The 27206-nt window shown below is 40.4% G+C and overlaps 1 protein-coding gene and 1 long non-coding RNA gene across 7 annotated transcripts in view; one reads left to right on the top strand and one right to left on the bottom strand.

The window, feature by feature from the left end:
- LOC138735679 (sodium/potassium-transporting ATPase subunit beta-1-interacting protein 3-like) overlaps positions 1-27206 on the top strand; it is a 178980-nt gene that overhangs the window by 57265 nt on the left and 94509 nt on the right. For 2 of the 6 annotated variants that reach the window (XM_069883872.1, XM_069883868.1), the window contains exon 1: positions 6273-6543. The exons of the other annotated variants lie outside the window; for them this stretch is intronic. In XM_069883872.1, the coding sequence (XP_069739973.1) occupies positions 6490-6543 (54 nt within the window). In that variant the 5' untranslated portion in view covers positions 6273-6489. Of the gene's footprint in view, positions 1-6272; positions 6544-27206 lie in introns of those variants that run through there. 6 annotated transcript variants of the gene reach the window in all.
- LOC138737420 (uncharacterized) lies at positions 19219-21450 on the bottom strand. The gene is made up of 3 exons (XR_011340898.1): positions 21353-21450; positions 20576-20620; positions 19219-19517 (listed from the first exon to the last, which is right to left on the bottom strand). It is a non-coding gene; the product is annotated as an uncharacterized lncRNA (long non-coding RNA).

Below are 27206 nucleotides of genomic sequence, written 5' to 3'. Positions count from 1 at the left end.
TAGTGAAACACAAAAGTTTGCAGACAACGTGGTTGAAGTAAAAATACAACACTGGAGAAACTCTGCAGGTCAGACAGTATCCTTTATATAGCAAAGATGCATAACCAACATTTTGGGCTTGAACCCTTCATCAAGGTTTGGACAAAATGTAGGTAGCAACTGAACAAAATGATGAGGGTGAGGGGCAAGAGGAGGAGCACAGTCCCATAGGCAGGGAGGTAAAGGTGGATGAGGGAAGGAGGGGAAGGAGGGGAAGGACTGGGTAAAGGAGGATCAGAGACAGAACCTCCCCTCGTGTTGAGAATGATCAGAGTCACAATCGTCCTCAAGGCTCCGCAAGGCTCTCCCCCCTATGATACTCCTATGGCCAAGCACAGCTCCAACTTGATTTATAAATTTGTGGCAGGACTCTCAGCATGGTGCCAGGTCAACAACCTTTTCCTCTGTGTCAGCTGGTTAGAGGCTTCTGGAAGACATGTGGAGCTTCCTTTCCTGTCCCTATCAACAGGGCTGAGGTGGAGATGGCAGACAGCTTTAAGTTGATCATTGTACTTGCCCTGGTCCACCCACATCAATGAAGTGTCAAGAAAGCACACCAGGATCTTGACTTCCGCAGAGGCATGAGGAAATTTGGCATGTCACCAGCATCCCTTAGCAACCTTTGCAGCTGGACATGGAAAGCATTCTAACAGGGCGCATCACTGTGTGGTGCAGGAAATGCTCTGACCTTTAAGTTCATCTATATTCTTCACCTTAACCACTCCCTGTGATAACAAGTTCCACATTCACTTTGGGTAAAGAACTTGTTTCTGAATTCCCAGTTGGATGTTCTGGTGACTTTTTTTTTAGACATACATCATGGTAACAGCCCTTTCTGTCCCACATACCCCCCAACACACCAATTAACCTGCAATCCCCATACATTATTTAAAGGTGGAGGAAAATCAGAACACCTGGAGGAAACCCACGCAGAAATAGGGAGAACATACAAACTACTTACAGCCAGCGTTGAATTAGACCTTCATTGCTGCTGTTGAAACATGCCACCCAAACCTATCAAAGTCTTCCATAATTTTCATTACTCCTGCATTAGGTCATTCTGAGCCATTTTTTTCACCTTATTTTGTAAATTGCTCAAATCTAATTGATTGAAGAAGGTATTAAACATAGGGGAAACTTCCAAGAAAATTTAATGAAAATTTATTTCAGTATCTAAAGATAGCAGTCAATGACGCAGGATATTAATTCATCATGTCACTCAATACTGAGTTAGCTGAAATCAATATGCTGTTTTAAAACTGAAAGAGGAACAATTTGAACATAGGACAAATTTATTTGCAGAAAAACAATGGTATGCATGGTCTAAGGAGATAGGGATGTGGGGCTGAGGCTTGATCAATAAGGATTTGCAAATCACTCCTCTTCAACAATCAGTGTAGAATTTAGTTCCCAATCCTACATAGTGCTGTGCTTGCTTCTGTCAAGGTGGCACGCTATGCTAAATTGCCCCAAGGAAGATGTGAATTGATTTTTTTTTGCAGGATGTTTTCTATAATTCTCTTAAGACAATATTCTCAATTATATCATTCATTTCTGTCACTGGCTGATGGCCATTGACTGTTGATGTCCATTGGTAAGTGTTAAGATACAGTGGTTTTTTTAAAAATCTTGAGATGATTCCAAGCATTATTACTGCTTGAAGTACGTAAATCCGATTACTTCTCATGAGAACAGTGGTTAAATTACCACATGGATATTTTCATAATGTGTCATTGATTATTTTTCTCATTGGTCGATAACTTATTTCTCCAGAAGTCAGAAAATATCTGTAAATGATTAATATGTGTAAAGATGTGTTTGTCTATGCTATTCTGCTATCAAAGAAATTAGACCTCTGTGCATATCACAACCAGAAAACATTTTAATTTCCAAAATATTCTATAGAAAGCCCAGATTTTGTGACTGGTGAGTTATAAATTGGTGTAAAATAATGGCACATTTGAAATTGCACTGCTAACTATATTTGCAAGGAAACTAATGTATTTATTATAGATACAATAACATTTTAATACATCAATAGAAATAGAAATGTACAATATATTTCTTAGCTAGTAAGATAGGTTCAATGTGCATTTAGTGGCAATTTGGTTTGGATGATTTATATAATGTTAGTTTAAATTCTCTTTGAGGAATAAGCTTGGGAATATATTTATTAAAAAAAAAACAAAAATGCTGCCGCGGAATCTGGAACTAAAACAGAAATGCTGAAAGAACTCAGTCAAGCAGCATCTTTGGAAAGAGAAACCATTTAAAAATTTGGACTCCGAACCTTTCCTCAGAATTGAAGAAAAGTGGAGATTTTACTGTTAAGAAAAAAATGGATGAGGAAGGGTCCTTTAAAATGCCTTGCAAATAGCCAGAATGCATGCTCTTTATCAATGGGTTTGTTTCAACCCATCTAATCTTTCGTCTTACACCTCTGCTTTGTAAAGGATAAATTCCCACTCTTCCTCCATTGCTGGAAAAATTCTCTGATCCGAAACATCAACTGGTTTCTCTTTCTTTTCATACAGGCTCTTACAAGTAACATTGAGATGATTGCTAATTTATTTTTTTTATCAACTAATTAAAACAACTGTGCTGAGTCTTCAAGCTTGGAGGGTAAGGAGCTCGTGGACCTCTTTACCTTCCCAATTTGTAGGTTTTGCAAACAAGACTCTTTTGGAGTTTGCCAAGGTGGAATAATGGAAGAATTCAGCCACTGAAGTTGAAATTTGAGGGTCAAACCCATCGGGACCATTGCCTGAAGAGGGCGCACAAAATCAGTGAACCGATGCGGACTCGAAAGGCCAACATGGCCTGTTTCCGCTCCGTAAAGGGTTATACGGTTAGAGATGCTGCTTGACTTCATAAAGGTATGAGATTAGTTATCCAGAACCTTGGCCTTATAATCTAAAGCCTTGAGTTCAAATCTCTCTGGAGCAGGTGAAGAATTTAGTTAAGGAAATGATCTGGAAATTAAAACAGAAAATAAAGCATTCAGTATTGAACTGACTATTGAAGAAGAAATACCGATGATTACATATGTCTTTCATTCCTTTACCCACTTAAATTGAATTGAGATGTTTTTTGTCAGTGAAAAGCTTTGTTTTGTGTGCTATTCTCGGAATATTTTAGCAGTAGCGTAATAATTAAAACAAAAATACAGTGTATAGTGTTATCAGTCGATCGTTTGTTTAATTCTAGACATACAAATATATACTTGGCGTATTGTTGCATTCTGATCTAGCCTAGCAAGCCTGTTAGTTTGATCAAGGTTGTTATATTGCAACTAATTAAAAATAAAACTACCACCCAACGTCCATGTGAACAGCAGATTTGAATATGGGAATATTGCTGCCAATAGTCAATCGTGTAAAGTCCTGGTTTCTAAATTGCCCGAGCTGTCCCACTGACCATTCAAACAGCAGCCAATCATATTGTTGGCACATTCATAGAATGATATCTTACTGCAAACATGACAGATGCATTCATCCAAAACCCCAGGTCTTGTCCAACCATAAACAGACCCAACAGTGTAGAACATTTTGGAATCTCACAACATTGACTCTGAGCCTCATGAAATCTTGTGGCATCAAATACAGGCAGGAAAATCACCAGCTCATTCCCACACATCGACCACCCTCAGTTGATTAATCCATGTAAGAAGAAGCTTTGAGAGTAGGAGGGTCATAGAATTGATCCTGGCAAGAAATGCACACAACACAAAAGAACCAAGGACCATATCCAACAGGAGAGCTGCTGTGACAAGCAGGGGAGGGAAGGAAGGTGGGATGGTGTGGATGGGGGGAGCTCCTTGACCATTTTGCATATATCAGAACTTTGGTTAAATGTCAAAGATTGAGTAATCTTCCGATGGCCCAAAGTTTTATAACATCCACCAAACACCAGTCAATGTTTGATGGCGTACTCTGTACTTACCAATAAGCTGGATATTATTGATAGAAAACCCACCCAAGTAATCAGTACAGTAGCCAACCTCAACATTCCCTCCTCTGCTGTTGCATTGTGGATGGTCTTCAAAATGCACAGCTGCAACTTTGTTTTTCTTTGACATCATGCTAAATCTTTGGCCTCTACCACCTCAAGGGCAAGACTAGCAATGACATGGCCTCAGAACCACCTGCAAGTTTTATCGTGACTCAGTGGCAACCCCTCAAGAGTCCCTTTGAACAACAGTACCCAGAGCAATGATGGCAGCGGTTTGACCACACATTGAATATCTGAACCTCCTCTGTTCTGCAACATTCAGGAGTTAGCACCTATCAGGTAAACTGAGACATCAGCTTTTGGATGCTGCACAACATACTGACGCAAGAAAGGTTAACTCAACATTATTGATGAAGGTTCCGGCCCAAAAAATTACTATTCCTTTTCTCCAACTGGACCTGGTAAGTTCCTCCAGTAGATTATATTTTTTTCTTCTGATGTGTTCAAAACCAGAACTGGATTCCACAAAGCTCCAATGTCATTTTGGATGCCAAAGTATCTCATTGTGCATTAACCAGCCTTTAAAACAATCTCTCCTTCCAGATACCTGGCCCTCTTCCCTTTCCCCATCCTTTGACCTGGCTGTTGTGAGTGCACACAAACACACACACACACACATAAGCACCCCACAGACATCCCAGACACAGCCCCCCACAGGCATGCACACATACACACACAACTACCCACCCACCCCTCCTGCCTTGGCTCCTGGTCTCTTATACCAAATAGCAACATTGCGAATCCGCTGATTCTACCAATTTCTGCCCAGTGTTACTATACATTTTTGGGACTTCCACATTATGTAGACTCAAAGGAAGTACTTACTAACGTTAGGATTGGCATCTATCCACCTCTGTCAAAGGCCTTCTCTGCATCTAAAGCAACTGCTACTGTTGTCACTTTACTCCCTTCTACTGCATGAATTAAGTTAATAAATTTACAAATATTGTCTGTTGTGCGTCTTTTTTTAATAAATCCAGTTTGGTCTAGATTTACCATTTTCGGTACATACTCTGCTAATCTGTTTGCTAATAGTTTAGCTATTATCTTATAATCTGTGTTAAGTAATGATATTGGTCTAAATGACGCTGGTGCGAGTGGATCTTTCCCTTGCTTTAGTATTACTGTAATTATTGCTGTTTTACATGAATCTGGTAAGCTTTGTGTTTTGTCAATCTGGTTGATTACTTCCAGGAGGGGAGGAATTAATAAATCTTTAAATGTTTTATAGAATTCTATTGGGAATCCATCCTCCCCTGGGCATCCATCCACCTTAAGTCAATTTAGAAACACATATTCTGCGACCAGCTCTGGTTGATACAATGTAAATGAACAGCTAGTTCCGAATAAAGCCAAACGCGCTATCACTCGGAAAGTAAAAGTTTCGGAGTTTGAAGAGATGCGCTGAGTGGCGAGCGCCGCCAGGGGGCCTCCTGTGTGCGTTTGTTTTTAAAGCCAATGCTTTGCAAATGAATCTTAGATCAAAACACCCACAAGTTTGGAGAAGCAAAGCAGCAAACCCGCCCATTGTTGTGGAACAGAATGCATTTGGCGTCCCTGCTGCACTTGTCACTACAGATAATACCCAACCCTACTGAGCACCAGAACTTTGCAAACCACTTGGAAAGTTTAAAGAAGAATTAAAAATAAAACAAGTCACGTCTCGAGCACAAGGGCGATGCAAAACCTGTATTCCCCGACGGAATGCAAAGTACTTATTAATTCTTGCACGTCCCTTCTTCGTCCAATGAATCTTTGAAAGGATTCAGGCAGAATTCCCACTTAGCGTGATCGAAGCAAAACTTTTCAAAAGAAAAAATACACTGGACTGGAAATTAGAGGAACGTCCTGGGATCTTTGGATTGCCCTGTTGGAAATGACAATGCCCGAATTCCATTGACTTTGACATTTGGTGTGGGCGGACTCCCAGCAGTACACGGATTATATTATATGGGAATCGGCGCAGAAATGAGTGGTGGGCTGAGAAAGATTTTAAACGGGGGTAATAAGAGTTTGGAAGAATTTAGAAATGGGGGGGGGGGGGGCGGGGTGGAAATCAGATTTGTAAACGAAATTCTTTGAAAACTGCCGGGAGTGGAGATGTAATCCTCTCCTTCCAAAATAGCCTGTTGTCTTTAAGTGTACGACATCCGTCCGTTAGTGACCCTCCCTCCCTTCTCCCCACCCCCCACCCCCTTTCTCTCCTCGCTCTGTCAGCCGGCTGGCACATTCACTTCACTGAAGTTTCTGCCTAGGCGGTCAGAAACACTCCATGACTTGCGATCACCGTCTCCGACACTCACTTTCCAACCCGAGAACTGAAGCTGGCTCACGTTATGGTGCTGGACGAGCCTCGCTGACTGCTTGGCTGATCATATATATCTATATATATAAAAAGATCCCTCGCTGTCACAGACCAAAATCTGCCCGTGTTTGAGGATGGGGTGTTGCACTGGGCGCTGCGCTCTAATCTTTCTATGTATCCTTCAGCTGGTGAGTGTAAAATCATTTACAATGCGTTTATTTTGATTTGCTTTCTGAGCAGATTTGTTAGAACTTTAGAGCAATCCCACTCATTAATATCCATTTGGAAACAGAACCGCAGCCACGTACAATGCACAAAAGCTGACAGCCAACAGAAGATCCACCCTCCCCAAAAGTCTTAACATCAATTCCTCTGCAGTGTTTCTTTCTCGACAGTGCAAAGTCCAAGTTATCACGGAGGCAATCAATAGCCCCTTCAATCAAATGCAGCCGGAGCTGTCCTGTCTCCGACCTTGGTTAGTCGGGGAGAATTCTCTTCCCGCCGATCTCCCGCTGCTTTTTTTGCTCCTCTTTGTTCCCACGAAGGGTTTGACGGAGGGAATCTGTCCCTTTCAGCGGAGGGAATCGGCTGCCAGCTCCAATCTCACTTTTGGACAATGGGATGGCGTTTCGTCCCGGTCCATTCGAATGTGAATTGTGCGCCTGGTGCGTTCTGATTCCAGTTCCTTCCCACGTCGGGGGAACCCCAAGAAAAATCCCCCAAATGATGCATTGGTCATTTTGGGCAGCAAAATGTTTAAAGATCGGCAATGAGGGGAAACTCCGTGGAGTTGCCCTGGCGTCTTTGCCTCTCCCCCACTCCGATCGGCTCTGGGAAAGCATTGACACGCGTTGACACAACGGGCTTGACAGGGGACTTCACAAGTCGATTAAGTTGACGCCAGTTCAATGATCCCAGAATCGAACAATTTACGGCGAATTTCCGAGAAGTCGGTTTCCAGACATGACACTGTTATATTCTGAGCTGAAGTTATTCGGTATGAACAGCCACAGAATGCATTGAGGCTTCGTTCTCGTTTCTTGTGCATTTATTCTCAAACTAAACGCTGCAGATGCTGGACAACTAAAAAAATATATAGAAAATGGAGAAAAGGCTCAGCAGGACAGTTGAAGAAAGAGCGAAATAACTTTTCAGGCCCATGTCCAAGAAGTGATCCCGTGGGGCATTATCGACCCTAGAGTTTGGCTCTGAATTTACAATTTCACGGGTCAAAATATGGGGTTGACCGAAAAGGTGGCTCTCACACTACGATGTTATTGGTGGGTTGTATTGGAAAGCAGTATTTGGATGTGGTTGAGATTTCTATCTGGTCATGGAAGTTGCACTTTGATGTGCTGACAAAAATGGAGTTTAATTCTCATTACTGAGGGCTTTCTTTTTGAAGCAATTTTCAAAGCAGTTTTAATGTACAATTACAGTGAATTAAAGACTAAGCTGCTATTGACATCTTCATACAATTTTAGCTCTTTAAAAATATCCAAATGTGTGAGATGTGAATCCACTGTGAGGTAAATATTTCACATCATTTAAATTCTAGTTAGGTAGAGAATTTTATTAGCATTATTCACACACGAGGGCTGAACAATAAACTCTTAATGTTTTCTGTCAATCAATCCCCATTTTTAATCTTGATGCAATTTTATGGCATGAATATGTCATATATGCCAATCACTACTAAATAAATATCCATAAAAAAACATAGCCAGGTCTATCGCCACTTCCCATCTATTGAAGAGATCTATGTGAGGTGCTGCCTTCAGAAGGCAGCCAACATCACCCTGCTCACAACTACCTTTGGGTAGAAAGTACAGAACATGAAGATCAGTACCTCTAGGTCCATGAATATTTTACAGATTATAATAATGGTCTCAGATACTTTGCTTCTGTTTAATTGAGATCCAATCACGAACTGTCCCAACGGCACAAAATCACTATTGCAATATCACTTTTTTTCTTGTGGTGTGGTATCTGCAAATATTTATTAACTACCTATCTTTTTATTTTTAATATATTTTAATTTAATGTATACTATTGTATTTTTTTTTTCATGAAGTACCTGTTCGGCTGCAGTAACAAAGAATTTTGGTGCATCTGTACAATATATGTGACAATAAACTCATCATTAGAATTTTACATTGTTGAATCCATGACTTTATCAGATCCCATTATAGCTATAGAGGACCCTCCAGCAATTTGTGACAATTAGAATCAGAATTTATTGTCATGAACAGGTCATGAAATTCGGTGTTTGCTGCAGCATCATGGTGCAAACATTCGTATTATAACCATCTTACAACATTACTATTAAAAAGTAAAAATGTGCACGAAATGTGAGGCAGTGTCTTGGGTACATGGAGAATTCAGGAATCTGATGCCAGTGGGGAAGAAGCTGTCCTTGTGCCACTGAGTGCTCATCTTTTGGCTCCTATACCTTTTTCCTGATGGTAACAGAATGAAGAGGACATGGCCTGGGTGGTGGGGGTCTTTGAGGATAGAGGGTGCTTTTTAAGACACTGCCTCATGTAGATATCCTTGATGGAGTGAGGTCTGGTGCCTGTGATGTCACAGGCCGAGTTATCAACCCTCTTGAGTTTATTCTTGTCCTGAGATTTGGCATCTCCATACCAGACAGTGAAGCAGCCAGCCAGAATGCTCTCCACAGTACACCTGTAGAAGTTTACAAGAGTCTTCTGTGACATACCGAATCTCCTCAGACACCTCACAAAGTATTGGTATCGCAGCAAAACAATTGAAGCACAAATCTTAAAAACATTTTGGATCTGAAATTCTGAGTACATCTGAATGGATATTTAATGTATTTTAAATTCTCCCAAGTAAATAATATTTTATTGTTTAAGATTTAGCACCCAATTCATCTGCGATGATTACCATGGTCTATAAAGTATTAAGCGTGTTTCACTCATACAGCACGTTACAAATTATAATAATTGTCTCAGATACTTTGCTTCTGTTTCACTGGGATCAAATCATTCAATTCAACTACAATAATCTTGTAGGACTTTTCTACAATAATCTTGTAGGACTTTTCTACCATAATCCTGTAGGACTTTTCTACAATAATCTTGTAGGACTTTTCTACAATAATCTTGTAGGACTTTTCTACAATAATTTTGTAGGACTTTTCTACAATATTTGCTTAATTGATAACAGTTTGAATTTGACGGTCTTAAAAATCCTGATTATGTGGAGAAATTGTTTCTATCATTGTCAGGTTGAAGATATCTAGGTAAATTAGTTGGCCACCCAAGGGTCTAGCAGAGAATGGTAGTAGACCCTCCCCCCCCTCTTCACCCCACCAACCCCGTCCCTCAGTTATTGGTTTCATTGATGGTGTCATTGGAAGGATATGGGAGGAGAGCTTATAACAAAGGCCAGAAAAATGCAAGTTAAAGTTAATTCTTCACTCAATTGTGACTGTTTATGGCTTCTGACTGCTTAAGGTAATAGAATTTACAGTAAGGAAACTTAACTCAGTTAAGATGGTGCTATTGTTCAGCTATTAGTTTACTGTGTTTAAAACATTTTCCAGTTGAAGCCAAATTTAGAGTTTAGTATTATTTCACTGCTGTCAGAATCTTATGAAGATCATACCACTGAATGTTCCAGCAGTGAAGGCACCTGTTAAGGTCGTAGAGCCAGCTTTCTGAAATAACTATCCAAACAGGCTGTTTCCCAACAGCCCTGGCAGTTTCTCCTTTCAGATATAGATCCATTTCACTGTTGAAGGTTATTATTATATCTGTCTCCACCTTTCTTTTAGACATTCTGTGCCAAACTAGAGCAAATTGTGTATTAAAAATGCCATCTCTTCTCCTTTCCTTGCTAATAATCTTAAATCGGTGTTTTTTGGTTATTGGTCAGCCCACAGGTAGAAATGTTTCCTCTTAAGTTATTCTTTAAAAAACATTTAGCAAATGATTTAAGAAGAATTTCCTAATCTCTCAACAAATTTTGGGTGCCAAGGGTTCGATTCTGGTGCTGTCTGTGAGGAGTTTGTATGTTCTCCTTATGTCTGTGTGGGTTTCCTCTGGGTACTCTGACTTCCTCTCTCCCTTCAAGATATATGGGGGTTGTAGGTTAATTGGGGTATTTGGGCAGCAAGGGTCTTACAGCGTGGTAAAAAATATCAAATCCTTCCTGGAGGAACGTGTGTGAAGAGGACGTAAACTGGTGAAAGAAAATGGCATTTTCTACTCCATCCTTGGATTATGATTTATTTTGATAACTAGCCCAAGGAAAACCACTGTGAGGCACTGAGGGGGGTAACAGTGCCAACCAAAGTAGTCTAAGTTGACAAACCAAAGAAAGAATATTGAGCATTGGAAATGCATGGTACAGAAGGAGGCCATTATTCAAGAACACATCCAGATTTGATGCTGTGAGGGTTTCTGCCTTTATTAGTCTTTCAGTTTGTGACTTCCAGACCCCGCCATGAGCTGAGTGAAGTAATTTTACCTTATTCCCTCTCTAATCTTTCCGCCAATTAACTTGATGACCTTATCAATGACCTCTCTGTTCAGGAAAATGTCCTTTCTGCTTATCCTATGTAGGTTACACACTTCCACCAAATCTCCTCTGAGTCTGTTTTGTTCCAAAGGAAACCACCCTTGTATGGACCAGTCCTCCTTTTAATTGTAATCCCTTAGCCTCGGCAACATCCTTGTAAACTTGGCCGCACCCTATCTGGGTGCTATCGTGCCACTTCTGTGATGTGGTGACCTGGACTGCTGAGTTAAACACAGAAAAAGCCTGAAACACATAGCAGTGCAGGCGGCATCTTCATTGTCTGTGCTCTGGACACTGGCATTCTGATGCCATGAGTAGTGAATGATGAATAATCTGGGGAATGTTTTGGGAAAGAATGATGTAAAGAGTTGCATTTGTCTTGTATCTTTAATGCACTTTTCAGCGTGTCACAGAAGTGTTTTGCAGTACTTTGGAATACTAATAGCTGTTGTAATTTATAACTTATAGCAGTCTCTACATGCAGCAATTTGAAGACAATAGAAGAAGCAACAAATCAATGTCTTATTATTTTAAATCTGAATTCTGCCTGTGCTCATGCCAAAAAGGGGGACAGGTCAGGAGATTAAACTCTGAATATTGTATAACCATGTGTTAATACAATTTTCTTATCAAACTTTTATGTCAGGGAAATATACCAACTATTTTCACATCGCTCTATAAAGAGGAAACCCCCTATAACCAGGTTCTCAATTTTGGAAATATTTACCATGCTATAGAATATTGTGTTATGGAACAACAGAGGTCTCTATCAGAAAAAAAAGGGCAACATATCAACAATTCTGAAATTGGACTGGAGTTCCAAGGAGAGACTGGATTAGCTGGGAGTGTTTCAGCTGGAGTGGATGAGGCTGAGGGGGAATTAAGAGGTAGATAAACAATAGAAAGGGGAGTTTCTCACACAGAGGATGCTGGGTATCTAGAAGGAGCTGCCAGAGAAGGGAGGTAGAGGTAGGTGCAGGTGGATAGGACTGGTTTAGAGGGATACGGGCTAAATGCAGGCAAATGGAATTAACGTAAATTGGCATCAAGATAGGCATTGACGATTTGGGTCAAAGGCTTTCTGGTTGAATCTATAAAGTACAAAATGCTGGAAGTACTCACCAAGTCAGGCAGCATTCATGAAAAGAGACATCTGTATTTGTATTTACAAGAGAATTAACAGCATTTTCACAAATACATATACAAAGAAAATCATAAACAAGGCACCATAAATTTTATAACAATTATTGAAATTAGAATTCATTGATGAAGACATTTATCTTCAGTATCTAGGTACACATTGGCATCTACTAATACAGGGTAAATTGTGCTTCTGTCTTTTTTTTTCCTAATCTTTACAGGGATTTTGATCTGTTTCAAAGTCCTAAGAATTATTAGGATCATTATACTTCTGGAAGAACATCTTACTTGTAGACTGTGATCATGTGGGCTATGATTAATCAGCTTTTTTTTCTTTCATTGCAACTCTCCATTGAGAATGGACCAACAATGATCTTTTTATTTAAGTGGTGCAACAGGCAAGTGCAGACTGTGGCTTTATACTAATTAAAACAAAAAATGGGTGCATTTGTTTCATCAACAACACTGAAAAATCTATAAATAGTTTATGTAACTGGATGAGCAATTAACATTGTTGTTAATCGGACACTGGCAGATGAACAGTTAAAAGAAACAATAAAATTGCATTCATAAAGCACCTTTCACAACCAAGGAATGAATTAAAGCATTCCACAAAGAAATTCTTTGGAATATATGGTCACAATTGTAATTTAGTTTGTACATTTCCATTAAGTTTATACTTAACATTAATCTGATTTTTCTTTCAGCACAAATAGATTCTGATTCAGATTTATTGCCAGAGTACCTACATAACATTCCATACAACCCTGAGATTCTTTTTTTTTTCTGTGGGCGAGGAAGGATAACTGCCAGGTAGTGCAAAAAAAACTGACCTCAACATACACATGAAAACAAATAAAGAAATGTAAACAAACCAACTGTGCAATAGAGAAAGGAATAAATAAATAAAGTTTAAAAGGAAGAGTCGTTAAATGTCCCTGATTGAGTTCGTTGTTGAGGAGTCTGATGGTGGAGGGGGAGCAGTTGTTCCTGAACCTGATGGTGTGAGTCTTGTGGCACCTATATCTCTTTCCTGTTGGTAGCACTGCTCAGTGGGGGGGGGGGTCCTGGATCCTTGATGATTGCTGCTGCTCTCCGATGGCAGCGTTCCCTGTAGATGTTCTTGATGGTGGGGAGGGTTTTGCCCTAGGCTGTGTCCACTGCCCTTTGCAGGGCTTTATGCTCAGGGATATTGGTGGCCCCAATACTAGTCCATGATGCAGCCAGTCAGCACTTTCCACCACACATCTGTAGAAATTAAAGCATATCTTAGGAAAACCTTTGAAACAGAACTTTCATTGCCTTACTTGTTTTGAACACATATTTGTTCATGAGATGTGGACATCATTGGAAACACCAGCATTTATTGCCTGCCCCTAATGGCAATTAAAAGTCAGTCACAATCATGGTTCCACAGGGATGAATAGACCAGCCTAGGTAAGGATAGAAACATACTTCTACTGGAGGACATTTGAGTGAAACCAGATGAGTTTTTATGACAACCTGGTTCTGTCATGGTCATTGTAACTGAGAGTAAGAAATGAGCAACAAAATCTAATGCAAACAAAAGACTGGGGGGATTTCAAGGATCAGGCAGCATCCCCATAGAGAGAAATGTTTTGGGTCAGGTCCCTTTCTTGAGAATGTTGTCTCAACAATCTAGTGTCAGATTGTTGAAATTTCTCCTAAATCAACTGCATTTTAGCCCAGATGTTCCAGTAGAGCCACAAGTCTTGTATCCTTGCAACAATTTGTGGAATTGCTCAGGAATGTCCTGTAATGCAAAGCCAATCTACTCAATTGCTGATCCATCAGCTTATTTTACATCATTGGCAACGTGATGGAAGGTGTAATTGATGATGGTTTCAAGCAGTATGCTTTCACTAATAGTCTACTCAACTGACGCTGACCTTTGGTTTCACCAAGACCATTCAGCTCCAGACCTCGTCACAACCTTTGTTTAACATTGTGTGAAAGGGCTAGATTCAACAGATTAGGTGACAATGACACTCTTTGTACCAAAGCCATATTTGATCCAACTGGCCCCAAAGAAATTGAAATCAATTTTGTTCCTAAGTGACAAGTGATATTTTTGCTAAACAAGTAAGAGATAATAAACAATACCAACAGAGTAAGTGGTTAGCATTGCTATCACAGCAACCGGGCTTCAAATCTAGCACTGTCTGTAAGGAGTGGGTACGTTCTCCATGTGTCTCTGTGGGTTTTTCCCAGGGGCTCCAGTTTTCTCCTACATTTCAAAGGCTGTAGGATACTTTATCACTACGGGGTAAAAGATATTACAAATCCAGAGCTAACAGCATGAGTTATTTTCAAAAGTCACAACGCAGACTGCAAAAGTTCAAGAAGATGGCTCACCAACATCTTCTGAAAGTCAATCGGATGTACAACAGGTGCTGGACTTGCCAACAATGCCAGATCCCAAGACTGAAGATTTTCCATTGTAATTGCAAGTGTCAAGATGGATTTCCACTTTAGTTTTAGCCAGTTTGATAGGAACATAAGAAAGAGGAGCAGGAGTCGGCCATCTGGCCCATCGAGCCTGTTCTCCATTCACTGAAATCATGGCTGATCTGATCATTGATTCAACGCCACCTACCAGCCTTTTCCCCATATCCCTTCATTCCTTTTTTATGTAAAAATGTATCTAACTGAACCTTAAATATGTTTAATGAAGTCACCTCAACTGTTTCCATGGGTAGAGAATTCCACAGATTCATGACTCTCTGGGAAAAAGGTTTTCCTCATCTCCATCTTATATCTACTCCCCTGAATCTTGAGCTGTAATTCCCCTATTCCGTCAATAGTATATATATATTTTTTAATATCTTCTGTCGTTTGGGCTGTCAAGACCACATTATTAAGGTTTAGATGTGGCCTGTCTTGTTCTTACAATAACTGTGTGCTGTTCATCCATTCAAAATAGCAATGAAGAGTGACGCAACCTGGATTAATTATAATATTCAGTGAGCAGTAATTTGGCAGGTTAAGAAAACAAGCCACTTGCAGACTAGGAGGCCTCCTTGATCTTACTTTCCTACTCTGTAAGAACCCTGCTGATCTTTAATTCCATTTCCTCAGCCTTTCCCTGCGTCCAGTTGTTGGCTGCCCACCTTTCCATTGAATGTGAGTTATGTGCGGTTGAGTGTTTGCACCAAGTACTGGAGAACGCTGTTTCAACAGGTTGTACTTGTGCAATCAGATGACATTTGAACTTGACTGGAGGAGCTGTTAAATATGTGGGTCATATGTTGCTAGCCATTTTTCAGCACAATTTAAAATTGAAGATCATCTCTGTGATGTTTTATTTACTGGGAGAAACAAAAATTAATTCAACTGATTTGGGTACTGTTGTTATTGTGTTGGTTTTGGAAATAAAAGGGTGATGTTTTACTTTGCCTTCTTGACAGACTTACCAGCAGCCAGACATTTAAAAATGAACAAGTAGAATCACTGCCATTTTTCAACCTGCAGTCCTCAATTTCAAACTGATTTTCAGTAAGGCAAAACTTTCACTCACTGACCAACATTTCTGGGCAGAAGAGTGTCAGCTAGAAACCAGCAGGGTTCATGCCCTACATATGCAAAGGGGGCTCACCTGCTAATTTAACCTTGGATATCAATGGAGGCATTCTCATGGTTTTGTAATCAGTCAATCCTAATGAACAGTGTTAACAGGAGCCAGTGCCAAAACAGCGCAAAGCACTAGATCTTTTATCTTCATTGTAGGGGCTAGCTAGAAGCAACCACTTGTCACCTGGCATTGATGAACAGCCTATTCACCGACTGTTACTACCCATTAGTTTTGGGAACAAGAAGCTTTTGGATAAGGTTTAATCATTTAAATCTTCTATGATTGCTAGGGTTATGATCATGTGCCCATTTTCACAGTCAATTGAATGATGGCATAACATTTTCAATGTGGAATAACTGGCATGTTTATGGTACTGAGGTCAAGATAGCTTATCATTTGTTTCTGCAGCTGAGTTAAACTTGACTTAATTGTTGGATGGAATTATTGCTGTAAAATGCACTTAAATCTCAAACAAATTAAACAGTGCAAAGTAGGGCTTCACAGACCAATAAACCAAAGCAGTTAATGGAAAGAAAAATTGGGGAGTTGAGTAAAAACCTCCATGATGCCTTTGAAGATTAGAGTAGTGGTTCTCAACCTTTTTTTTTCTACTCACATACCACTTTAAGTGCTCTGAAATATGGGATTGCTTAAGGTGGTATGTGGGTGAAAAGAAAAAGGTTGAAAACCATTGTTTTAATTATACCTAATTAACTCGTTATGTGCACGGTTTCAGAACTCCAAAGGAAATGGGCCAATGACAATTTTCCCCAAGCAAAATATTTCTGTAACCATTGGGTCTAGAGCAGAGATTCTCAACCTTCCCTTCCCACTCACATCCCACCATAAGCAATCCCTTACTAATCACAGAGCACCAATGGCCTAGGGATTACTTAAACTGGGATGTGAGTGAAAAGACAAAGGTTGAGAACCACTGGATTAGAAAGTGGTAGCAAGGTGGAATGAATGTTAGATTACATGTTAAATAATAGGAGCAAGAAGGCCACAGGCAGATGGAGTGAGCAAAGGTCACTGAATTGGCATGCAGGCGTATTGGAAATTGTTTATATTTGTGTTGGGTTCATGGGAGGTTGCAGATGTGGATAGTGAAACTATGGACAAATTTATGGAAGGAGGAGTTAAAAAATTGAATTTGATGAATCAAGGGCTAGGCATGTAATGGTGGTTGGCAATGAAAGGATTACAGGAAAGTATATTTGAAAGGATATTTTAGCAATTGGTAAAAGTTTGATACTTTTCTGTGAAACACCTTTGTCTTTGATAAACATGCTAAACATTCACATCGTATTATGACATATTGAATATTTTGGGCCTTGGTTTCAGTTCAGTCAATTTTTAATACCTCTTAAATACTTTTATTTCATCTGTGAATATGAAAGAGATCAACTTTGATATTGAATTATTGAGACTAATTGGAAATCTGAATTGTGATTGGAAATAAATGTGAAAAGAGAAGCTAGAGAATTAACAAGGTTTTAGGCATTCACCGTTCCCATTGATGCGTTTATTGTCCAATATACACGTGCTGAAATTCTTACATGCTGCAGCTGAACGGCAACTTGTAAAGGAAACTGTACTAATAAACTAATGAAATTAAATGAAAAATACCTTGGATATAAATATTCATAGTAATCCAAGTGCAAAAAAGATGGTTTGCAATAGTGCAGACGGCCAATACACTTTCCACGCTGCATCTGTAGAAATTAAATAGAGTTCTGACAACATCCAAATCTCCTCAGACTCCTTAAGTAGTAGAGGTGTCAGTGTGAGCTGCTGTAACTGTTTATGTAGTATTGCTCATAAGAAGTAAATGCAAAACAATGTTTTGACTGTTGAACTCAGAAAGACAAAATATCCTGGAATCTGTGACAATAACCCAGGAAATTGCCACAAAATCATTTAAACTGCTATTCATTCTGCATGATCTCCATTTACACAGTAGCCGTGATTAATGATCAGAAAAAGTTGGTCCCTTGAGGTTAGGACATAATGTGGCATGATCTTTTGTGCTCCCTTCAGAACTGATACACAGCACATGATCAGTCCTTGAACAAATGTCAATTGTAATGGGTATTAAAGTAAGTAAGGTTAGGTATCCCTCTTATCAATTCAAACAAGCTAATCAAAGAGCCCATGAAGATACAGTGAGTAAATATGAATGTATAATTAAATGCCGAAGATCACTTTTATTAGTAATATATGAAGTCTTAAGTTAAAGTAAACAAGGTAGTTAAAATTGTGAACTAATTCATTTATATCAAATGCCTGGAGATTTTTATTCACACAAAATGAATTTAAAACTAGTGAGTTTAATTCAATGTTATTTACATTTAACTTTCATCTTTGAGTCCTGTCAGAGTTTTGTTGTATTTGGGATGAGAAAGGTCAGTGCAATTTGTATTTTTAATACTGATAATTTTTTGGAAAAATACATAGAGGTTTTCCTATTGAATGAATGGGAGGAAATTCCAGCCATTGAATTTATACAATGGGGAAAAATATGAAACTTCTTTATAGATCTCAGTAAATCATGGAATGTGCCTGCACGGTGTGCCAAAAATAATAAAACTATCATGCGACTGTTTGAATGTGCCTCATTGGCACACATTATGGAACGATATTTTGGGGTTCAGTGATACTTTTGTTGAAATCGGACCTTAGTTCAATATTTTACAATGCTCTGTTTAGATAAGGAACATTATTAAGTTATAAATCATGTAATCTGATGGAAATCAAAGGGAAATCATTTTATATTATTAGTATTTTGATTTATATCATAATTTCATCAAAGTTGACTGATTCAATAAAGCAATGATGCTTTATGAATCAGGATGATCTGGAATTTTTTCATCATCTGCTAAAATTAAATCATTGCAGAAGATAATCAGAAAAATGCACTCCTCTAATTTAATATATATTCATCTTTCCCACCTTTTCACCTTTTTATTTCCACTGTTTTTTGAATATATAGCTTTAACTGTAAAACATAAGTATTACCTCTAATTCATTGTTGTCCCACTGAAGTCTGCCCTTTAGAAAGCAGAAAATGCCACATCAAAGAAAGTTTGAAGCTTTCATTTTTTTTGTAAAAAAAACACATTTCTGAGAATTACTGTCTAGTGCTGGGTATTTCCTGAGGAGAAAGAGAGAGGGCAAAATGTGTGTGTATGACGGGGTGGGGGTGGGGGGGGAGGTGTGATACTTGTTAGAAAATACTGAATGAAAGCCAGTGTTTATTTGCTTAAACACACGCACGTTTGGAACTTCTACATCTGTACGGTCAAGCACTGAAGTTCCAAACTTAAGAGCAGATCAACTGGCTAATTTGCCAGGAGACTCCAGCACTCAACTCCACATGGCAGAGCATGATCTTGCTGTGCTTTTCTTGCGGGGGATTTTGCTGCAGGTAAGGCCTTGTGTTGCCCATTCAATTTAGTGGAAATTTTACAGCTGCAAGGAAGAATAGGAAGGAGAAATATTTGAATATTTTAGCCATCATTTTAGATTTTACAATTTTATTTTTAAAATTCTTTATTTCATTTTAATTTTTTAAACTTCTGAATCTTAGAGACAGACATAAATAATGAGGTTGTTCTGGTCAAGGGTTGCTGTCAATTTTGTGGGTGAGGCTTGTTCATTCACATCTGTGTTATTCTTTTATGTTTTCTGATTCTTTAGCTCCCAGTAAACAATTTGAGACTCTTGGATTCAAAGCAGCTTTATGTGGGTTGATAGGAAAGTGCGGCCAAAATCCGGTCCTGCGAGATGGGAAGGAAACAGTCAATACATTCATTTCTGGCAGCGAGGATGTAAACTGGAATTATTGACCTCAATTTGATGGGCTGGAACAGGTCTCCCTTCCTGTCATAGATTTAGAAAAGTACATATTTCAGAGAGTGGACTCACACCTTTTAATTAAAGCAAAGAGGAATAAGCTGTTCATCTCTTCCCAGCTGTGTTCCATCATGACATGTTTGTATCCCTTAATAGCTGTACATAACATTTTACCAATCTCAGCTCTAAATGATTTAATTAGTCCAGATTGTGCAGCATTTTGGAGAGGCAGATTTTCATTACCTTTTGTATGAAAAGGCTTTTTCCCAAGGTATTGTGGGAAGAGAGGATCGGCACAAAAGAATAGAAAAGCAAAATATTATTTAAGTGGTGGAAGAATACTAGATTTCAGAAAGGTCAACATATTCTTTGACAAAATGTCGTTTTAGATTTGTGCGCTCTAATTTCAATGTTGGGATCCTCCGAGCCTCAGCTAACATTTGTATCTGCTTTATCAATTATTTTACCTTAATTCAGTTTCCTTAATTAAAGGGAATGCGAGCCAAATTTTGATCAATCCACCCGCAAACCCTGCTTTTCTTCTCATCACTTTGATTTGCTCTTCATCTGCCAACATGAGAATGATCTATTTCTAATCTCAGCTTTGTGCCCACTGATCAATTTTCATTCCCTTTCTGAGTACTGTGCTCTACTCTATGCCCTCTAACCTTGTTGTGTGGGACCTAATCAAACGCTTTCCAAAAATCCCCAAGCAGCAAATTCGCTGGAGCTGTTCTCGCAAGTCAATTCTTCAAGGAACCCTACAAGAAGTCAACTTGATTTTCTTTTCATACATCCATATTGACTCTGTACACTCCCATTATTCTTTTTAATATGCTGTTATTAAAACTTCTTTAGAGATTTAAGTATTTTCTCTCCCACCGACACTAAGCTAATCAGATGCAAGTTCCTGGTTTTCTCTCTTCCTCCAATCTGTGATAGTTGATCACATTTTTGAATCAGCAGGAAAAATCTGGAATCTACAATTTTGGGTGATGATAATCAGAATTTCTAAACCCATCCCTTTTTATAACTCCACGTGGTAAACCACTGAATTCCTGAGATTGATCAACTTTCAAACTCACACACACTAGGCCAGTAGTTCTCAGAAAAAGGATGTCAACGATGCTCTGTGGTTAGTAAAGGATTATTTAAGGGGGCACGAGAACCACTGACATAGGCCATTCAGCCCTCTATTGGCAAGCTGCCCTCGCACCTATCGTGGCTTTGCACCTCGACACGTTTCGCGGCCCACCTCCCCCCTACAGTCTCCACTTTCCACGGATGGTCGCTCTGTCCCATCCCTGATCCTTGTGGTCCTTTCAGGTCCGCTGGCTCCACCCCCGTGTTCCACCCAGATCCGCAGGAACCCCCGCCCCGCCTGCACCCCTTCACGTCCGCACGCGAATTCCTTCCAGGTCCGCTTGTTCCACCTGCCGCCTCCCTTTCACGTCCGCGGGAGCTCCCACCTGGTTCTGTCCCGTTCCTTCCCCATCCACCCGGCTGGTCCCGCTTTCACCCACTCGAACTCCACTGCCGCCCCCCCCCCCTCCCTCTTCCTCCCCCCAGCTTCACCCAGGCGACAGCGCTGTTTTCTGCCGCCTGTTAACCGGGGTCCCAACGTGAGTCGTTCAGTCGATACCAACCGCGGGACGCTGCTTCGTCGCCCTGCAGCGCGACACGTTCCGCGGTCCACAACCAAACACCAGCCTGTTAGTTGCTCCCTGCCCGACCCTGCTCTCTGTCCATTAAGGCCGGACCCTGTGCTCCCACCCCCACGCTGCCTTCCTTTCACCTGCTTCCAATCTGCCCTGTCCTGCCGCCCCCGCTGTTTTCTGTTCTGCCCTCTCATTAAATGATACTCCAGGGCGCTATTCGCGCACCACTTCCAAGCACCAAGATGTTCTAGCTGCTGCCCATCTGTCCTTCCCTGCCCCCTTCACCCTCCACGGTTCGTTCTGCCTTCTCCCTTTCAAGTCCGCTTGAGCTCCACCCGTCCTGTTTCACCCAGGTCCGCAGGACCTCCCTCTCCTCATTGTGACGTCCGCGTGAGCTCCACCCCATGTTCTTCCTTTCAGGCCTGATACATTCCAGGTCCGCTTGAACCCCTTCCACCTCCCTTTCACTCAACCTCCACCACCCTCACGCCCCACCCTCTCCTCTCTCCTTCCTCTCCCTTTCCCCCTTCCTCCCCCTCTCCTCCACCCATCTCTCCCCCCCCCCCCCTTTTCAGGTCCATATTTGCTTCACCCAGCCGCCATCACAGTTTTCTGCCATCTGTGGGCTCCGGGTTCAACATAGTTTGCCCTCGCTTTGCTGCCCATTCATGCTCCACCGACCCTCGAGTGCTGGCTCATCGCCTTGCACTTCAACATGTTTCGCCGTCTACACCCAAGCATCAGTTGTTTCAGCGACTGATTGCTGTTGCACGTTCTACATTGCTCCCTTGCTCTGTCCATCCTTGTTCACCCTGCATGTTCCGTTTGGCGTTCACACTTTCAAGTTGGCTTGAACTTCACCACCGTGTTTCGCAGTGCCCCACATCAGTCATATCTGCATGAGCTCCACCCCATTCTTCCTTTCACACCTGCATGCACTGCCATATCCGTTCCAAGTCCGCTTGAGCTCCACCCCCTTGACTAGTGGCTCTCCACCTTTTTTCCCTACTCACTGACCACCCACTTTCCCACATGGAAATTAGACCTTCATTCACCCTCTCACATCCCACCGAACTCTACCCGAATACCTTCACTTACATCCGCCAACAACCACTGCCATAAAAACACAATGCTGTAGAAACTCAGCAGGTCAAACAGTGTGAACCCACTACCGTTTTCCTTCCAGGTCCACTTAAGCACCATCTCTCAATTTCTGCTTCTTCCTGCCACTCCTCCTGCATTCTGCTGCCCATGGGCTCCAGGTCCATCATGGTTCACCCTTGCTTCACTCTGCACCTCCATGTTCAACCGACTCTTCAGCGCTGGCTTATCGCCTAGCTCTTCTACACATTTCCCAGTTCACATCCAAACACCAGCTGTTTCAGTGCCTGATTACTATTTACTTTTTCAAATTATGTTGAAACTGCACAAAGTTCTACGGTCATCATGACCCATATTCACTCAAAGCCACCACTCCCAAAATGCAGCAGGCCATATTTTGCTACAGGATAAAATCTAATAGCATATGACATTAGTTACAGGGTTAGGTTTTCAACACTGAGGCAAGTTGGTGAAAGTGTAAGCTGAAAAAGCTACCGTGAGAGAAATGGGCTGTATGGAACCGAATGATCTCAACAAGGAAATGTTTATCACTTTAAATCAGTGGTTTTCAAGTTGCCCCTTACACTCACATTCCACCTTAAGTAATCCCTATGCCATAGGTGCTCTGTGATTAGTAAGGGATGGGTTAAGGTGGTATGTGACTGGAAAGAGAAAATTTGAAAACCACTTTTAATCGTATCTAAATGATTCGTTATTTCATAACTCCAAAGGAAAATATTTCAGTAACAATTGGGTCTAGAGCAGTGATTCTCAACCTTCCCTTCCTTTTCACATACCACCTTAACCCATCCCTTACTAATCACAGAGCACCGATGGCATAGGGATTACTTAAAATGGAATGTGAGTCTAAGAGGACAGTTTGAAAACCATTGCTTGAAACCAATTGCACTGAGCAATGTGAAACTAAATGTAGGACTGAAGAGGAAACATAAATTAGAGTGGTCAAATTTAGTCTCATATTTCATGCTGGAACTGAAAAACAGAGATTGGCTTTTGGACAAAGAGAGAGAGAGAGAGAGAGAGAAATCATATAATGGGAATCTCAAGAGTTCTTTAAGCGTATTTAAAAAACAACAACAACAATTATTAGAGCAGTGCTTAGACTGAAATGGACAACTTAATTTTCTATTTACACAATTCCAGAAACAATGTTCATTGTGTTTTGATGGTGAGACAGACATCATTACAAAGTGTATGATGGAGTGGGGCAATAATACATTATTATTTGATGTCGAGTATTTGATTTCCTTTGAGTATTTGATTTCCTCCCTAGAACTGATTTATCCTGGCCAAATATTCTTCTGTAGACTTTCAAGAATTGGTAGTTCTTGCATGTGTAAATGAAAAGTGCTCCATGGATATAAAGGAAATGCTGTGTTCACAATGGTATCAATCATGGAAATACTCTGATCTCACTTAATTCCTTGCTGGATTATCTTTTTATGTGCACGATTTCTTTGACAGAATGTGATCAATTTCCATCTCTATTCAAAAGCAAATATAAAATCAAGAAACTATGGCATTCAATTTCAAATGTGACTCAGAGCTGATGGTTGAACAAAACAAAAAGATTCAGTAAGTCTGAACATGGCTGACTTACTGTGTTTGAGGGGTTAGCTCAATGCTGTTATGGCGTCAGCGATCTGGTTCAAATCTGGCATTGCCTGTGAGGAGTTTGTACTTTTTCCCCGTATCTGCGTAGGTTTCCTCCAGGTGCTCCAGTTTCGTCCCACCCTTCAAAAACAAACGAGGGTTGCAGGGTGATTGGGTGGCACAGGCTCGTGGCCAAAAGGACCTGTTACTGCGCTGTATGCCTGAATTTAAATTTAAAGATGAGCAATGTCGGTGGCTGACAGAAGCAGCTACCTGTTGGTTGGTCAGATTGAAACGATGATATCTATTCCAGTTATGGATTTTGAATGTAAGGAGATCATCATGTGAGGAAAATAAACTTCACAATATTTAATATAATTCCAGGTTTAAACTTCTATCATATCCCAAAGGTGGAATTAATTGAAGTATATATTGTTAATAATTTTCATACAAGTGGCACACAATTAAGTAAAATCAGTAGAAGATGTAAAATGTAAATACTAATTTTTCAGTAAACAAGAGCTGTGAAATATTTTACCTTTGCAAGATTAGCTGTTATTGAAGACTTGCACTGACTGTTGAAAGTGAAATGGACTGAACCAATATACATGACTAACTTATTTCTTCTTTGGCTTGGCTTCGCGGACGAAGATTTATGGAGGGGGTAAATGTCCACGTCAGCTGCAGGCTCGTTGGTGGCTGACAAGTCCGATGCGGGACAGGCAGACACGGTTGCAGCGGTTGCAGGGGAAAATTGGTGGGTTGGGGTTGGGTGTTGGGTTTTTCCTCCTTTGCCTTTTGTCAGTGAGGTGGGCTCTGCGGTCTTCTTCAAAGGAGGTTGCTGCCCGCCAAACTGTGAGGCGCCAAGATGCACGGTTTGAGGCGATATCAGCCCACTGGCGGTGGTCAATGTGGCAGGCACCAAGAGATTTCTTTAGGCAGTCCTTGTACCTTTTCTTTGGTGCACCTCTGTCACGGTGGCCATTATTTAATTACTTATTAACCTACCACGTGTGAGAAAATCATCAATTATGGGGAATATTTAATCAGGACATTATCTATTATTAAATACAAAATAGCTTGAAGGATATTTGAATTAGTCTTGGACTCAGCTTTTGTAGATTTAGTTGCAATGGGAGCATATAAAGGAAAAGGAAATATTTCACATTGGTGATGGTAGGACAATTTATTATCACTAAGGTACAACACACAATATAAAGTTTTAGGTTATTATTAGACATAGATTTTGTGGAAGATTTTATTCAAAATTACTTAATATGCGGCAGGATCTACACAACAGTTAGATTTGGGCTGATACAAGGATCTTGAAATCGGTCTCCAGAACAAGGAAGATCCAAACCACTTTTTGTTCCATTATGTTCCATCCTTTCAGCCTTCTGAGTGCCACTGTTGACCAAAATGTTAGCTAGGCCAGCCACATAAATGGAAAGAGGCAGCAGGCCAGACAACAGTGGAAAGAGAAACAGACAGTTTCTGGGCTGCGACCCTTCATAAGGGCTGAGAACTGGAGAAATGCAGTTGGAGCAAAGGGGTGGGGTGGGGGGGTGGGGTGATGAGTAGAGCAAAAATAAGGTCTGTGAATGGACAAGTTAAAATGACTTTAATGGCAGCTGTTACCAGTGCATGAAGCATTTTGGTCTGTGTAAAATGTTATTATTGGTGAGGAGGTGACCAATGTGTGTTGAGCTAGCATTCTACGAATAGGAAAAGCAAAACAGATCCAATGTGATATGAAAGAAGACTGTAGAAAATGCTTAAAAAGCTCTGCAGGTCGGGTAGGATTCGAGTGAGGAAAACAGTGAATGTTTTCAATGAGAAATCATTTGTCAGACATTTGAAGGAGAGAAACAAGTTTGGATTTCAATGAAGTGTGGTGGAACAAAAGGAATTTCTCCAATGGAGTGAAAATGTGACAGGTAGAATCAGATGAAGTAACAATGGCTGTGTAATTTGTTGCTGATGTGTTGGTGGCATATTGAGACAGCAGGGTATCCTGTGATGGGGTTCTGACTCATCTGACTTACAAAGCCTTCAGATAGATGTTTTCACAAATAGGCAAAAAATATTCATAATGTGCTGAGAAATTAATGAGTTAGTTGTGCATTTCCTTTCCATTCATTATCACCAAAGGTTGAAATAGTTCATTTCTCTCACCATGGCCTTTTTACCTTACACTTTCAACAATTTTCCACAAAATATTGAAGACTTAACCCTGTAACTGATGTCAGGTGCTATTAAATTCTATCCTATAGCAAAATATATTTTGGAAGTGTAGTTTTGAGTGAATATGGGTCAAGATGTCTATAGAACTTTCTACAGTTTCAACATAATTTGATGAATAACACAGCACCATGAGATAGCATGTCAACTTAAAGCACTGGAACAGACTAACAGGTTAGAAATTCATTCACGCAATTCCAATAAACGAATGATGTGCAACGCCAATGTCAGTTTAATCTGGAGTATACAGTATTTCTGAATGTTTTAGTGCCAGTTGAGAAATGATTCCCCTCATTTTTCCACTCTGATAATCCAGCATTCAGTTACTGTGAGCTCTCAACGTAGAACCATAGAACAATACAGCACAGAGGACAGGCCCTGCGGCCCTCTAGGCTATTATTCTGCCTAGTCCCAATGACCTTCCTAACATCTATAAATTTCTAACAACTATAAATATGCATCCATTTTGATTACACAGTATAATAGTGTGTTTATTTATTTCTAGGAAATACATTCAAAATAAATTTGCAACATTCTGGGGGTTGTAAGTTCATTGGGTGTAATTGGGCAACATGGCTCGTGGGCCAGAAGGGCTCGTTACCTTGGTGCTGTATGTCTAATTTGAAAAAAAATTAAACGGCAAATATAGCTAATTCACTACTAATGCCTCTCATAGATGTTGTCTATTTGAAGAATTCATCAAGGGAAATATTGGTTTTTTGTACAATGTGACGTATTGTGTGGGAAGCCTGTCCAGTAGGAGTGGAACGAGATCTGAGCCAGTGTCACTGACTCCGGTTTACTGTGGTGTCTGTGCGGTACTGGTGGGCTTTGCAGCCAATCTCTCCGTGCAGCAACATTGCCATCTCTCCCAGCTGATTGATACCAGTCAGGGGTGGGGTTCTCTCTTCCACTGCCTTTGAAAGGCTTGTCAGATGTAATGATCAGTGGTTCAAGCATGCCTCCGATCTGTAGCATGGAATCGGGATGAATGGTCATGTTGACCCATAGACCAGTGATTTCGCTATCAGAGCAAAGAGTTTGTTTTAAAGACAATATATCATGCGTCAGGGGTGAAGCCAGGTTCTAAAGTTAGGGGGAG

Source organism: Narcine bancroftii, chromosome 6, assembly GCF_036971445.1.
Source record: "Narcine bancroftii isolate sNarBan1 chromosome 6, sNarBan1.hap1, whole genome shotgun sequence".
NCBI classification, from domain to species: domain Eukaryota; kingdom Metazoa; phylum Chordata; class Chondrichthyes; order Torpediniformes; family Narcinidae; genus Narcine; species Narcine bancroftii.
Note: the sequence above shows the minus strand (reverse complement) of the source record. Positions and strands in the feature narration are given on the sequence as shown.